We start from the raw sequence: 16230 nt of genomic DNA, 5'->3' as shown, positions 1-16230 counted from the left end.
CCCCCCCCCACTTCCCCAAATAGCCCTTGGGACACCAAGGAGCAGATAAGCAGGCAGATTTTGAAATGGTGCAGGAAATACAGGGTTGTAGTTAAGGATAATTTCAACTTGCCCAATATTGAGTGACATCTCCTGACTGCAAGAGGGATAGATGGGGCTGAATTTGTCAGGTGTGTTCAAGAAGGATTCCTGACAGTATATGAACTGGCTGATGAGAAGAGAGGCCATGCTGGTAATGAACCTGGTCAGGTGGCAGACCTCTCGGTAGGGGGAGCATTTTGGTGAGAGTGACCACAACTCCCTGAGCTTCAGCATAGCTCTGGAAAAGGATAAAAACAGACAAAATGGGAAAGTGCTTAACTGGGGAAGGGCTGATTATGAAAGGATGAGACAGTGAGAGTAAACGGATGTTCAAGGGTGAAAGCCTCAGAAGTAATGTGGAGGAAGTTTAGGGACCACTTGTGCTAGGTTCAGGATAGGTTTATCCTATGAGAAATTAGAAATATATGGTAGCCAGGAAGGAGCTCAAGAAAGGACTTGGGAGAGCTCAAAGGGGGCATGAAAAGGCCTTGCCATGTAAGATTAAGAAGAACCCCAAGGTGGTCTATGTGCATGTGAACAGAAGGATGATGAAAATGAAAGTGGGGCCACTAAAGGATAAAGGAGGCAACATGTGCCTGGAGGTTGGGGAGGTCCTAAATAAATACTTCTCTTCAGTATTCACAAGAGAAAAGGACCTTGTTCAGGGTGAGTTCAGAATACAACAGGCCTGTGTGCTGGCAATGTGCAGATTAAGGAAGAGGAAGTGTTGGATCTTAAAAAACATTAAGAATGATGTCCCCATTAGACTTAAATGTGTAAAAGTGGTCGACATGACTTTACTTATTTCTGTGTGGATTTTTGTTTACATAGTATTTTGTATGTTTATATTTATTGGTTTTTGAGGGGGTGGGAAGGGAGAGAAAAAGGAAAAAAAAATGTCACTGTGTATATTTAATGAAGAACATTTGTATATATTATTGTTGATATGGTTCATAGTGCAATAAATAAGTTACAAAAAAAAATTGATGTCCCCGGGACTGAACGCGATATACCCCAGGTTGCTGTTGGAAGTGAGAGCAGAGGCAGCAGCTAAGATCTTTGAATCCTCTTCAGGGGAGGTGCCGGAGGATTAATGGAAAATGTAGTCCCTTTGCTTTTTTTAAAAAGGTAATGGGGAGAATACTGGGAATTATAGACCAGTGAGTCTTGTCAGGGGTGTGCAAAATATTGGAGATTCTTAAGGAAAGGATCTATGATTATTTGGAGAAATAGTTTACTCAAGGATAGTCAGCATAACTTTGTGAAGGGAAGATTGTGCCTCACAAGCCTTATTGAGTTTTTTGAGGAGGTAACAAAAGAAATTGATGAGGGTAGAGTGGAAGATGTGGTCTAATGATTTTAGCAAGGTCCCCCACGAGAGACTCATCCAGAAAGTCATGAAGCATGGGATCAGTGGAACCTTGGCTGTGTGGATAAAAAGTTAGATTGCAGGAAGAAAGCAGAGAGTAGTAGTGGAAAGAAAATGTTCTACCTGGAGGTCAGTGACTAGTGGAATATCAAAGGATCTGTTCTGGGACCCCTGCTCTTGGTGATTTTTTAAAATATATATAGATGACCTGGATGAAAAGGCGGAAGGATGGGTCAGTAAGTTTGCAAATGACATGGTGGTTGGAGGAGGTGTGGGTGGAGTTGAAGGTTGTAGAACATTACAGGAGGATTATAGACAGAATGCAGAGTTGGGCAAAAAAGTGGCAGATGGATTTCAATCCAGATAAGTGTAAGGCAATGCATTTTGGAAGGACAAACCAGAAGGCTGAGCACAGGGTTAATGGTTGGTTACTTAAGAGTGTGGATGAACAGAGGGACTTCGGGGTTCAAATCCATACATCCCTCTCGGTCGCCGCACAGTTTGGTAGGACATTTAAGAAGGCCTATGGGATGCTGGGTTTCATTAATAGGGGGATTTGCAGCTCTACAAATCTCTGGTAAAACTACACTTAGAGAATTGTGTTCAGTTCTGGTCACCTCGTTGGAAGAAAGGTGTGGAAGATATGGAGAGGATGCAGAGGAGATTTACCAGGATGTTGCCTGGATTGGGAAACCAGTCTTATGAGGCAAGGTTAGCAGAGCTGGATATTTTCTCTTTGGAGTGTAGAAGGATAAGAGGAGACTCAATTATGAGATACATAGATAGGGTGGACAGCCAGCACCTGTTTCCCAGGGCAGGAATAGCAAACACCTGAGGACATGCATAGAAAGTTAAGGAAGGGAAGTTTAAGGGAGACATCAGGGTAATTTTTTTTAAAAACACAGTTGTGTCAGGGATAGTGGTGGAGGTTGAAACATTAGGGGCATTTAAGAGACTTAGACAGGCACATGGAAGAAAACTAAGAGGGTTACGGGGTAGGATGGGTTTAGTACTTTATTTTAAAAGAATATGGGACGGCACAACATCAAGGGGTGAAGGGCCTGTTCTATGCTGTAATGCTCTGTTCTATACAAGTTCTTTACACAGAAAGTGGTGAGTGCCTGGAATGCATTGCTGGGAGTGGAGGTGGGGGTTGGTACAGCAGAGTCCTTCAAAAGACTTGGATAGGGAAATGGATGTAAGTAAAATAGAGATTGGCTTCTACCCATGGCCTCATGTACTGCCAAACTGAAGCCATGAGCAAACACCTTGCATTCTGTGCTAGCAGTCTCCAACTAGACAGCATCAATATGGACCTCCAATTTCTGTTAATCCCCCTCCCTGTCCCTCTTTCCCTACCCCTCTGCCTCCTATCCCACAACTCCCCATCCTTCCCTCTTCCCATCCCTTCTCAGCTTCTTCTTTTTCTGCCCTCCCACTTGTATCTGCCTATATCCTCTCAGCTGTTAGCATGTGAACCTTCCCTTTCTCTTAGGAAGTGCCTCAGGAGATTAGAGGAGAGCTAAGGGCAGAAATACAAGAAATAGATATGATACGGATGCTGTCTTTATCAACAGTAGCATAGGGATATCCAGGTTTATTATTTCAGTACTTCTGTAATAAATGTCTGTAGACAGTTTGTCCCTTGAGGTGGAGAGAAGGAAAGGGAGAGAGGTCATTGCATTCCAATCACCCAGCAGGTGAAAACATTTTCCCTCCAATCCCTTTTAGATTTCTTATCCTTTACCTTAAACGTACGCTCTCCGAGTATTGTCACATCTACTAAAGGGAAAAGTTTCTCACTGTGCCCTCATAACCCTCTACCTGTCGTCCTGGTTAATCTCCTCTATGGTGTTATCTCACCTTTTCTAGAACTGCACAGTCTAACAGTGGCCTAAAAAAAATCCGTAGTTGCATCATAACCTCCCTGTTCTTGTATTCTATGTCCAGTGATGCTGCCTTCAGGGGTTCTTGCACATCCACACTGGTCCCCCTGTTCATCAATAGGGTGATCCCAAAAGTCACCAGATCACATTTTACAGGACTAAATTTTGTCCTTCTTACTCTGTAACTCAATATATTACTCTCCTCCCTGTCATGTCATCTGTGAACTTATTCATCAATCCTCCTACATTTACCTCTCAATTATTACTATACATAATGAATACCAATCGCTGTGGTCCACCAGGTGCCATCAATCCCAACCCTTGACGGCCAGCCGCTGCCTCTTATCTCCCTGCCAACTGCTGATCTATCCTACCATTAGTGCAATTGTTTCTAATCCTCAAAATACTTCAGAGTAAAAAAAATAAAAACAGAACTAAATATACATTAATATAAAAAGAGACAAAGCGTAAATGTCACTTTTTACTCAACTTACACATGTAAAGTTATGAATGGTCTTTGCTGCAAATCCATTAGCATGTTAAAGTGCAACTTTAAAAGCATCTGGTGTGTGGCTGTCTCTCCAGCATGCCTATGTGTTCCCTGATGCATTGGCAATGTTTGTACAATGAGGCAAATCTGCTCAGAGCAGGTAACAATCACTCATCAAATGACTACTCAATTACACATACTATTAACAGGCATTTTGATAGTCCAGCTGCTGATCGATTAAAAGGTCAGATAAGGATTAACTATCAATATTAGGTAATTCAGTAACAGACCAGATAACATTTATATCACAGTGAACATCAAGTTGATTGGAATCGAGAATCTTTGTTGTTTTTTTTAAACCTTATTGCTATGACATGTCAGAAAGGGAAATACAAAGGAAAATAGTTTTGGAAGTGTCATGGAGTGCCCTGATGTCAAGGAACGACATTACCACTTTTTGATGGCAGAAGTAATACTTTAGACAGTAAGTCGGAAGATAAAAGTGGTACAAGGCAAAGGCCTTGTATGTACGGCAAAGGCAACTTACTGTATTGGAGTTTAGATAAGTTGTTAAACAATAGGTAGCACCTGACCCTAAATGGCATTTTATTCCAGTTGTGCACAGTTTGAAAGCAATGCCATAACTTTTCCCACGACCTGCTGCAGTACTTTACAGAGGACTCAAGTTTCTACTCGATTCAGGTTCCTCTTGCTCTCTTTGAAAAAGTCTCTGTAGTACTAATCCGCACATATTCTTCACATGACATACCACAAGAATTCACAGGACAATGATAAAACTTGGTTACTCTGCACAGATGTTCATTAGGCTACAATCAAAAATAGTGAAACTTCAGGGAGTTCACTGAATTATCCAGTTATACAGGAATGTCTCTTCACATTTATTATATTAAAGAAATGTGCAATGAATTAAATTGGATAGGCTTTTCAATTACGCAACAGTGTATCAGACAAATATAACTGACAAAATGTACAAGTCTTTGTAGATTAATAAGCTGCACTTGAACAGGGTGATTCCTATCCAGAGCTTTTAGTTTACTGCAGTCACTCAGTAAAACGAAGGCATGTTTGAAGGAAAGATTTGGCAGGATTATTATAAAACATGAAATGGGACACTGTACATTTAAAGTCTGTGAAAACACCACTAGGCATTTTGCAAAACAAAAAAATAATAACAAACCGGGCAGTTTATACATATATTATATAGTTTTCCTTTGGGAGAGAGTGTGGGAGGGGTTTGGCTTTTCTCTTCTTTATCGCAAATAAAGTTAGCATCAGCGTCAAAGCTTTCAAGTCTTTCATGTGCATCAACACAAGAGCTGGAACTGCCAATTCACTGAGAACGGTGAAGGATTCGCTCTGTTTTAATTACACAGTACATTCATTGTGCATCATCACCTTCTGCCTCTCCAATGGAGTCCATCTCACTGAGTCGGTGGTTTTTGGGGAAGTGGGGATTGAGCCAGTTACTGTCCAGTACCTTCAAATACCCAGTGTCTAATCGTTTCCTCTTCCCCTCCTATTCCTTCCGCATTTTGTTCTTACAGCTGACATGCTTTTGATTGAGTGGACCGTGGCACTATTTACACATCGGACATTTCCGCTTTGCTGAGGGCAATGGCAAGCTGGAGATCTTCTTGTTCTTGCCTGTGTAACCGCTCTAATCTCTCACACTCTGCTCTTTCACTCTCCCTTTTTGCCCATTCCAGCTGCTCCTCTTCATTACCAAACTGAAAAGAGAAACACAAATGAGGAAAACATTAGTGCATGTTTCCATTATAATAAACATGCACCACACTCCCTCCAAGATGGAGGGATGACTAACCACCTGTGTGATGAACACCGACAACAGGTTCAAAGTGAGATAGGCACAAGAGTTGACTGCTTAATTACTGACCCATCCAGACATCATCAAGTATTATTCTGTGCACCACTGAATCTGACTCACATGATGTAACAAAAAACAGACTGAAGCATGATCTTGGCAGCTGAGGTTAATTTGAACTATATCTTGTCCATCTACATAATTTGATCTTAAACTGCTCCACTTTACCAAGGCAGAAAATTAACCATACTTTAATGCTTAATTGATCATGCTCTATTTAAAAAAAAAATTTAGACATACAACACGGTAACAGGCCATTTTGGCCCATGAGCCTGCGCCGCCCAGTAACACTCAGTTAACCTACACCCCTGGATACGTTTTGAATGATGGGAGGAAATCTGTGTCCTGGAGGGAAAATCCATGCAGACACAGGAGAATGTACAAACTCCTTGAAGACGTCGTGGGATTCGAACCCCAGTCCTGATTCCTGGCGCTGTAAAGGTGTGTTAACTGCTACACCAAGAGCGCTGCCCCAAATGTACTGCCTATCCCATTGTTTAACAATGCTTCAGGAACACTCCCACTTTCTGAAGCTCTGTGCCCTACATTCATTCCACATTTCCTATTTTCAGACTGTGACTACACTTCCTATTTGGGACATCCAAAAAAGCAAGTTTAAAAAAAAATTCTTATAACACACTAGTAGGTGGTGGAAATGGTGGAGGAGGATGTGTTGGATGCAAAGGCTGGTGGGGTGGTAGGTGAGGACAAGAGGAATCCTGTCCTTACTGCACATTAGGGTGGAGGGGGCCAGGGCAGATGTGCAGGTAATGGAGGATATATGGGTGAGTGCCAAGTTGATGGTGGTAGAGGGAAGGCCACGTTGTTTGAAGGTCACCTCTGGTGATCTGGCATGGAAGTCCTCATCCTGGGTGCAGATGAGACAAGGAATTGAGAGAATGGAATGGAATCCTTACGGCGTGGGAAGAGGTGTAGTCGAGATAGCTTTGGGAGTTGTTGGGTTTATAGATGTCTGTTGAGAGTTTTTCTCCTGCGATGGAGACAGAGAGATCAAGGGAAGGGAGAGTGTTGCTAGAGATGGACATAGTGAATTTAAGGTCAGAGAGGAAGTTGGCAGCAAAGTGGATGAAGTCAATGAGCTCATTATGGGCACCAAAGTAGGCATCAATCTAGTGGAGGGCCTTGCCTGTGTAGACTTGTAGCATGGATTGCTCCATGTAGCCAACAAAAAGGTAGGCATAGCTGGAGCCCATGCATGGCTACCCATTTAACCTGGAAAAAGTGGAATCAGTCAAAGAAGAAATTATTGAGGGCGAAGACAAGTTCTGCCAGCCAGAGGAGGGTGGTGGTGGAAGGGGACTGGTTGGTTCTATTGTCCTGAATTGAAGGGCTTGAGGCCTTCATTATGGGGGATGGAGGTTTATAGGAATTGGATATCCATGGTAAACATGAGGCGATTGAGTTCAGGGAAGTCATCGAAGTGATGGAGGGCATGTAAAGTGTCCTGGATGTAGGAAGGGAGGGACTGGACCCGGGAGGTGGGGAGTGGGGGGGGAGAAGAGACAAAACAGAGTTGAGAGAAATGGAGATCAATTCAGTGGGGCAAGAGCATGCGGACATGATGGGTCTGCCAGGACATTTGGGTTTGTGGATCTTGGGTAGGAGGTAGAAATGGGCAGTATGGGGCTAGGAAACAACAAGGCTGGAGACCATGCCAGGGATATGACTAGAAGTGATGAGTTCAGAGATGGTGCATGATAGTTGTTTAATGAGTTTTGGTGGGGTCCTGTTGAACAGAAGTCTTTGGTTAAGGATTTATTTGTGACCTTACTTCAGCAATCACGCCTTCTTCTTTTCTTAGCTTTGTATTTTGGCATCACTAAAGTGGAAGTACTATACCAATGTACTGATCTTACTGAACACTTTCTATCTAGCCCATATAATCTTAGAAATATCGGGGGCACATGGTCCCTCAAGCCTCTCCACCATTCCAGAAGGTCACAACTGATCCAACTTTTCTATTTACTTCACCACCCTCTGCCCACAATCGTTGATTCTCCGACTTCTTAAAATTTCTCTCAACTGATTATATTTAAGTATTCAGCCTCTGCAGACTCCACCTGATGCAAGGAATTTTTCACTCCAGTGTTCAATCCTTATTCTGAGAATATGCCCTCTTGCTCAAGGCTCTCCCATGAAGGAAAACGGTACTGAGCATTTTTCCTGTAAAATCCCCCCAAAATGTTATATGTAAGGATGATTGCTTCTGATACTTCTCAACTCAGTACAGTTCCTTCCTCATACAACAATCACTGCACACTCATTACCTTCCTAATGAACCTCCTCTGACTACCTTTAATGATGACAACTCTTAAGGAACCAGCACTGTATATTTCCTGATAGAAGCTTGGAAAAATTATAAGAGACAGAGACAGGATGGACAGTGAGAACATAGTGAGGGGAAAGTGCCTAGAGCAAGCTGCAAGGAGTAACGGTGGAAGCAGATACAACAGTAGTATGTAAGAAGCTTCTAGATTCTCGTGTGAATATGAAGAGGGTGGGGAGATATCTTATCAGGTACAAGCGGCAGTGCTGTAGTTTGATTTGGACATCATGTTCTCCGCAGACACATGGGCCGAAGGTCCTATACTTGTGCTACATTCTATTCTTCCGCCCATAATAAAAATAATTTGCTTCCTGAAAGTTCTCAGGAGGGTGATAATGACAATGTAAGAACCACAGATTCTTGCACATGTGAGGTATGAGGTGCCTGATAGTACTGAGATACTGTACTTCTTCCTCTGCTTAGCCAGGGTTTCCAGCCTTTCTAATACATGCACTTGAGGTTCCTTCCCCACTTTGAATAATCATAGATCAAAGATTTCCAAGAGACAGCTTTGAATCCTTTTCTTTCTCTACGTGGCAATCTTCCATGATACTTAGAAGAGTACATCTGTTATTAGAACCCCAGGGCCCGGCTTGTGAGCAGTACAACCTCCAGCATTGCTGACTGGATATATTTGGGGCTTCAATACTAGGGATAGTGTTCAAATATTGTTTTGCTTATCCTCCAAGGGAATTTGGAGTATCTTGCGGAGATATCATTAGTGGTACCATTCCAGTGCCCTTCAGGTACCTGCTGTAGGAAGTGTGAGTCTTGGAAATATAGCGAAAGGCAGCAATCCCTCCTTGCCAGTGGACCATTAGTTTTTTGCCAGATCTGAGATCTTGATCTTCAAAAATCCCTTCCTTTAACTCAAAAAATCTCATGAAGGCATCTTAAGAATGAGCCGAAATGTCATCCTTGACAACTGCTTTCACAAAGAGGTGGTTCCCGGGATATAGGAAATCATTAATGTTTTCTCAGAATTTCACTGTGAACCTTTATTATTGGAGGTCAGTGGAGGCAGGTTGGTGAAGGACTTCTGTCTTGCGGATTTTAATACAAGCTCCTCACATGTGCTTCAGTGATTGAATCAATGATCTGAACTTTCATAGTATTCAAATGCAAGTGTACAATACACAAAACTCAGCAGGTCGTGAAGTGGAAAGCCCTACAAAAAAAGTAGTGGACACAGGCCAGGACATCACAGGCAAAATTTCCCCCACTATCAAGAAAAGCTACAGGGAACGCTGCCAACGGAGAGCAGCAACAATCATCAAGGATCCACACCACCCAGGACATGCTCTGTTCTTGCTGCTGCCATCAGGAAGAGATATAGATGCCATAAGAGTCACACCACTAGGGACAGTTGCTATGCCTCCACCAGATTCCTAAACAACAAACTCAATCAGATACTCATTTAAGAACCTTGCTTGCATATTATTTATTACTGAATATTTTTTCTATATTGCACACTCAATTTGTTTACACTTCTCTTTTTTTAATGTATATCTTTAGTAGATAGGAAAAAAATCTCAGGGTTGTATGCGACATCATGTATGTACTCTGATAAAACATCTGAACTTTGAGCATCCATAGGAAGAAAAGTAATCAACGTTTGGGTCTGGGCCCTTGCAGAAAACTGGAAAAATTGAAAGATGCCTGAATAAAAAGCTGGGGGAGAGGGGGGAGTAGGGGAAGGGGGAGGAGCAACAGGCTAACAGGTAAGAGGTAATAAATAGATACAGTTGGGAGGGTGTAAGAGAAAGAAGTTGAGGAGTGATGGGACAGAGAGCAGGGAACTAAAAAGGGAAGCACTGATAGGAAAAGGAAGGTGATGGTTCTATCTTGGCACTCTCCAATCGGATGGTATAAATATTGACTTCTCTAATTTCCATTAACTCCCTCATCCCCATCTCTCTGTTTCTTTACCTGTTTGTCCTCTTTCCTCCAGTTCAGGCCTGAAACTATGGATGCTGCTTGACCTGCTGAGTTTCTCCAGTATTTTTGTGTATTGTAGCATCTGGAAATTTTCTTGTTTAGGTCCAAGGCAAGAGTCACTTGTGAACTTCAGCTCCACTCCTGAGGTTTGGGTGCAGCTTGTATAGGTTTAACAGTTTGCCATTATGTCTAAAGACCAACTCCACGTTTGCAGTATATTTGTTGGAGGTGAGTGCATCATTTACGAGAAAAGTGCTGGGGCAATGATGTTGCAGTCTCTTTTAGCAGTCTGCACTGAGATTGGCTCTTTTGTACATGAACTGGTAACCATCATGGGGCACATGTCAGAAGAATTTGAACGGACAGCTCAATTTGAGGAGTGTGCTTCAGCCCCTCCCATTTGACATGCACTTTAAAAGCCATTTACAGCTAAAAGTACCCAAGTGCCAACCCACTGATAACTTAAAAATAGGGGTGAGCTCAAATGGGGACAGGAGTGCAGCCATTGCTTGATGGAAGACCTCAACAATCCTCGGTGCAAGTACACTGGACTCCATCCCACAATCGTCTACTTGGGTCAGACCCCATTACTTTCAATTTGCGAGAAGTCTCAACTAAAATATAACACTGCTTCAGAAGCTGGCAGCATCCCTACTGAAGACTTTCAGTAATCGACAACATCTGAGGAGAAGCATATACAAGGAAATCTCAGATGCCATAATAATACCCATCTCTGAGAAAGGAAACAAGTTTAACTTAAGGAAACAAGTTTAACTTAAGGAAACAAGTTTAACTTTAGTAACTACAGAGAGATCTCCTGTATGCAACAGGGAATGTCTTTGCTCAGACCCTTGTGAATCATCTAGGCCACGTAGCCAAAGAACACAAATCTCAGTGTGGATACAAGGAGGCACAATTAACAATTTTCATGAATGACAGTTCCAAATAAAATACAGGAAGCACCACCATTATACAAAGCCTTTTGCAACCTCACAGAATTCCAAATGTTGTTTCATTAGTGCCAAATGCAGTTCTACAAAGTCTTGCCTACTTTTTACACTGAAACATGAGTCAGAATTCTTTATCCTTCCTGATTATCTACTATGCCTGTATTTCAATGTGTGTTTCTTGTGTGTTTTATGTTTGCAGACCTCCAAAATGCTTTGGACAGCAGCTTACTCCACCAAACTATTTTGCTTTATCATTCTTTGCTTCAAGGCAAACGATTTCCAAAATTATACTCCATTTGTTAACTTTTTAATCCACTCACTCATCCTATCTGTAATGGCATTCTCCACACAGTGTGCTTTCCTGTGACTTTGTCAAATTGTTCGAAACCAGCTTTAGTTCACATCGGTGAATGCAATGGACAGGGCCCCTTAGCATTTGCTATGGCCTTGAATACCAGTATCTCTAACTCTCACGAGCAACAGATTGGTCCAAGGGGAAGAAATATTGCTATATTTTGTTCATAACCAAACCAGCATCTGCAGCTTTGTGCTTCCCCATGAAGTTTTATGTAATCTCATCAAACGTAAAGTTAAAATCTGACATTATAACATTCTCATCAATTTATTGCTGCAGGACATCATCCCTTACCGTAAGCCTTTGGCAGCTCTGTTCAGTGGTGTCAAACCTTGCTCCACTTCCCTTGTTTGGATTCAGGTACACATTTTAATTCCAAAAATTACTGTTCAGTGCAATGAATGTTTGACTTCCACAATAACAGTTTTAATAGAAACCTGTTTTAATACTTTATAATTGCGACTACAAATCCAAAGATCCTCTTTGGATATGAAGTGCTCGTATATCCCCTGGCATTGAAAGGTACCTTATAAATGGAATTTTTCCTTCTATATTCTCTTTGCCAGGCCTTGACCTCGTATCCTCTACAGATCCAAGTTTATCTATAGAGAATCTAAGAATAATGCTCATTTTAAAATGTGCTTTATAAGCTTTTGTAAAGTACCATATCGATGCAAGTTTATTATCATTCATTATTATACAAAGGCAAGTGGTGATTACTGTTACAGATGCACTCATGTTATTCATATGCAATTACTTTTTTTTAGATCTTGAACTGAATAGAGTGGAATTAATGGGAGCAAATTTTAATTCGCCTCTTTTTGTAGGGAAATTATGTAAAGAAATTGCTCCTTAGTCTCACATCAGAAAGAGCAAATTATTGTACAAGAGCAATATTACAGTATTCCATTCAGATTTGTCATCACCCTGCAACAAGATGCTAAGTCATTTAAAGCGTATGTCAATGTGAGACAACCAATCACTTTCAACATCTTGCTGTATGAAAGCTTACATTCATAGTTGTATGTCAATTCTTTCATATTGTTTTATGTGGGAGGCCATTTGTCCCTTTCAGTATTTGCTAACTCTGAGAGGAATCCTATAACCTTCCCCCCCCCCTGACACCCCCCCCCACCAACAACAACTACCAATATCCTGGCAGCCAACCCTCTCTCACAAGCCAAAGATTGCAGCCTGATTTTTCCACCATCTGTCTATACCAGAGGTAATTTAATCTCCAATTAACCAACATACATTTAGAATGGGGAAAAAAAGCAGAGGACCCAGAAACCCAGGTGTTTACCAAAAAAATATGAACTTCACACAGACAGCATTGGAGGCAAGGATTGAAGCCACTTTACTAGAGCTGTGACAATGATGGATGATTTTAAACTCCTATCATTTGAGGGCCACAAGCACACTGAATCAAGCAGAGGATTGCTGATGTACTACAAAAACAAAGGAAATATTATCTAAAGTTAAATAAAGTCCCTGGATGAGTTACTGATTCCACCTGCATTAAATTCGTCCATCGTTATTGAATGAAGATCTACCGGGACCAATGCCTGAAGAGGGCACACAAAATCAGTGAACTGGTGCGGACTCGAAAGGCCAACATGGCCTGTTTCCGCTCCGTAAATGGTTATATGGTTAATGTTACTGGCAGTTAACACTGCGACAGAAAGCTGTGCAGGACTGTCTCTTGTTCAGTTTATTGTAATATGATCTCATGGAAAGATTGGATCAGAAAAGGGATCCTGCACACTGAATCACAGCAACACTGTGACATCACTGTAGCCCCATGTTTCCTCTGCAGCTGCTACTTCAGCAGGGTGAATTCACTAAATTTTTTAATCTCAAATGCTACAGATTGTCATGTGATGAGGGGTGAGTAGTAAGACGTTCACCCCCAGAGCTCCTGGACAAGAATAAAAAACGGTTCAAAAGTCAAAGAAATTTAAAAAAAAACGACAAAAACGAATAAATAAAAGCCCCTACCTTGCTACAATGGGGAAGAAGAACATCAATCAAGCAAAGGCAGCCAACAAGGTGGGAGGAACGGTCAGCACCCGATCGACCCCACCTCATGGAGTCCAAGATGGTGACTTCAAGACCAGGCCCAAGGCCCAGGAGGCCCCATCAACGGAGGTCCAACCCACCAAGGATGAATGAGGCTCGCCCAAGACATCAGCGGGAAATGAGACCGAATTGGGGAGAAGGGATGGCATGGCCTCCAACCGAGTGTCAGGAGATGAGGGGCCTGCAGAGGGATTCGAGCTCCGGAGCATAGCACGCGTTGCATCCCTCCCCACCCCCTCCCATGGAGCACTAAACAACAGGTGGTGGGAGCAACCCAACTGGGGACATGGGAGACCTCGGCCCTGTGTAAGGGGATGGCTCCAGCGGCAACCCTAAGCATCCCAAGGCCGAAAGCAAACAGGAGGAGGAGGCAGCGTCGAGGGAGAATTACAGGGAGGGCCTGGGACCCACTGTAGCAGAAAGCTGGCATCGGCAAGAAGGGGAGGGGGCATGGAGCCCTCATTACATGATAGCCTACAGGTTGTGATTAAAATGGAAGAAAGAATGGCCAGGAATTTAAAGGAAAAGACAGGAGAATTATACAACAAAATGGGTAGATGGGAGAATCCCCTAACTGGATTATCAGGAAGGGTATCTGAACTAGAAGATAGAACTGACAATAATGAGGACAGAATTAATAAATTAAGAGACCGAGATCGCCACAAGGTAAACGGAAAGGGGATGCCTCTGGCAGAGGATTGACAACTTAGAAAATCACAGCCGGAGGAATACCATCATGATTGTGAGATTGCCGGAGGGTCGAGAAGGGAGAGATCACATGGCTTTTTTCAACATTGTCTCCCATAAGTCTTGGGAAAGGAAAAATTTGGGGATCTGGTGGAGGTAGAGAGGGCCCATCGGACCCCCTTCCTGCACCTTGGCCCCAGTCAAAAGCAACTCTCGGTCCTGGTGAAGCTCCTGGAAACCAGGATTGTGAGAAAATGTTAAGGGCAGCAGCGGTCGGAGTGAATGCGATGGGGGGGAGGGCGGGGGGCACCGATGGAGCTGGAGGCATAAGCACGGCCCTCCTCAGGCAACAAAAAGAACTCGAGCCAATAAAAAGGATGGCTAAGCAGAAAGGGTATGAGAGTCCTTAGGTACCTGGCAACCCTAAAAGTCATAATGCCAGGAGGCATTCTTTTGAAGCGGCTACGGGTCTTTCAAAAATAATGTATATAGGTGTAGTACCAAATGAACAATGTTAGTAATTTTGTTATGTAATGCATTGTTGGAAATAGTTACATATCAAGAAAGTAATAGTAGATTCAACTGTTAGAAATGTAAATATGCTATTCAGAGAATTTGTGAAAAGGAAATGGTGTGGGAGGCAGATGGGTGCAAAATGTACCGCCTTTAGAAATGAGGGGGATGGTAAAGATATAGAGAGTAAAGTCACCAGAGGTTGAGGGAATTAGATGTGGGAAGAGAAATATATGGGTAAGGGGGTAAAGTTTGGTGTAGTATTTTATGTTGTCTTTGTTTGTTTTCTCTTTTTCTCTTTTTCATCAAATCTTCTTTCTTTTACTTACCCCTCTGGGGCTTGTGCCCCTTGTCTCTGTTTTATTTTCTCAGAGTTTGTCGTGGGCCCAGCGGGCTGGAGCAGATGGCTGGAGGAATAGGGTTGGGTGAGGACGGACATGGGGCGGTGGAGACATGGAGGAAACATGGATCTGGAGGTCCCTGGGGCAATGACCAAAGCATAAAATACGTTAGTTTTAACGTTAATGGTTTGAACAGACAGTAAAGAGGAAACGAGTCTTGGCGCACGTTAAAAAAATGGGACAGGATCTGGTCTTTCTCCAAGAAACACATTTAATGGAGCAGGTACACCAAAAGCTAAAAAGAGTATGGGTGGGTCAGGTAATATCCTCCTTGTTCAGTTCACACACAAGCGGGGGGGGGGGGGGGGGGGGGGGGGGGCAATTTTGACAGTGAAAGTGCAGAATGTGACCATAGACAAAACGGGAAGATTTGTACTGGTGCGCTGTCAGATATATTCAGAATCCTGAACCGTAGTAAATGTATATCCCCCTCAACTTTGATGACGAAAATTGACAGAAGGAAATGAGAACATCCTGTTTGGAGGAGATTTTAATTTTTGTCTGGATCCCGTCTTAGATAAGTCAACAAAGAAAAAAGCTAAAACAAAGGTTGCAAGGACTACCATTGGCTATATAAAGGAGCTGAATTTGATAGACGTGTGGAGGCAGAAACATCTGAGGGAGAGGGATTATTCCTTCTACTCAAAACAGCATGACTCCTACTCTAGAATTGACTTTTTCCAGGCTTCAGCCCATAAAGAGGGTAGGATCATGGAAATCTGAGTACACAGTGAGACTTGTTTCAGATCACTCACCCTTGTCACTAACAATTGAAATGCCAGATAAGCAGGATAAGGCATACAGATGACGTCTTAGTGTGTTGCTGTTAAAGAAGCTGGAGTTTTGTAGTTTTATAAGGACACAGATAGACATATTTTGCGAGGCCAACGATACCTCTTCTCCAGATAAATTCTTCCTATGGGATACCCTCAAAGCATATTTTTGAGGCCCCAGATAATTGGATACACCAAGACAGTGAAGAAAGAATATACGAGGGAGGTAGATGAATTGGAACAAGAAATTACTCACTTAAAAAACTATTATCAGGCTCAGAGGACCCCACTACAGGGTTCTAGCAAACAAGAAAATGAAATACAATATGCTTCAAAAGGCCATAATATGGTTAATACAAAAATACTATGCATTTGGGGAATAAGTCCATAAAATCCTCTCTTGGCAGTTAAGGGCAGAACAGGCTTCAAAGACAATCAATGCAATACAAACCGGGAAT

At 42.5% G+C, this 16230-nt stretch overlaps 1 protein-coding gene across 5 annotated transcripts in view; it reads right to left on the bottom strand.

Annotated features, from left to right (window-relative positions):
• Positions 1 to 4624: 4624 nt before the first annotated feature.
• Positions 4625 to 16230, bottom strand: part of eps15l1a (epidermal growth factor receptor pathway substrate 15-like 1a) — a 375808-nt gene continuing 364202 nt past the window's right edge. For 4 of the 5 annotated variants that reach the window (XM_069928475.1, XM_069928474.1, XM_069928476.1 and 1 more), the window contains one exon: positions 4625 to 5574. In XM_069928475.1, coding sequence (XP_069784576.1) covers positions 5428 to 5574 — 147 coding nt within the window. In that variant the 3' untranslated portion in view covers positions 4625 to 5427. The remainder of the gene's footprint in view (positions 5575 to 16230) is intronic. The other variant, XM_069928477.1, reaches the window with a different exon arrangement.

The sequence above is a fragment of the Narcine bancroftii genome, chromosome 3 (assembly GCF_036971445.1).
Source record: "Narcine bancroftii isolate sNarBan1 chromosome 3, sNarBan1.hap1, whole genome shotgun sequence".
Taxonomy (NCBI): domain Eukaryota; kingdom Metazoa; phylum Chordata; class Chondrichthyes; order Torpediniformes; family Narcinidae; genus Narcine; species Narcine bancroftii.
Note: the sequence above shows the minus strand (reverse complement) of the source record. Positions and strands in the feature narration are given on the sequence as shown.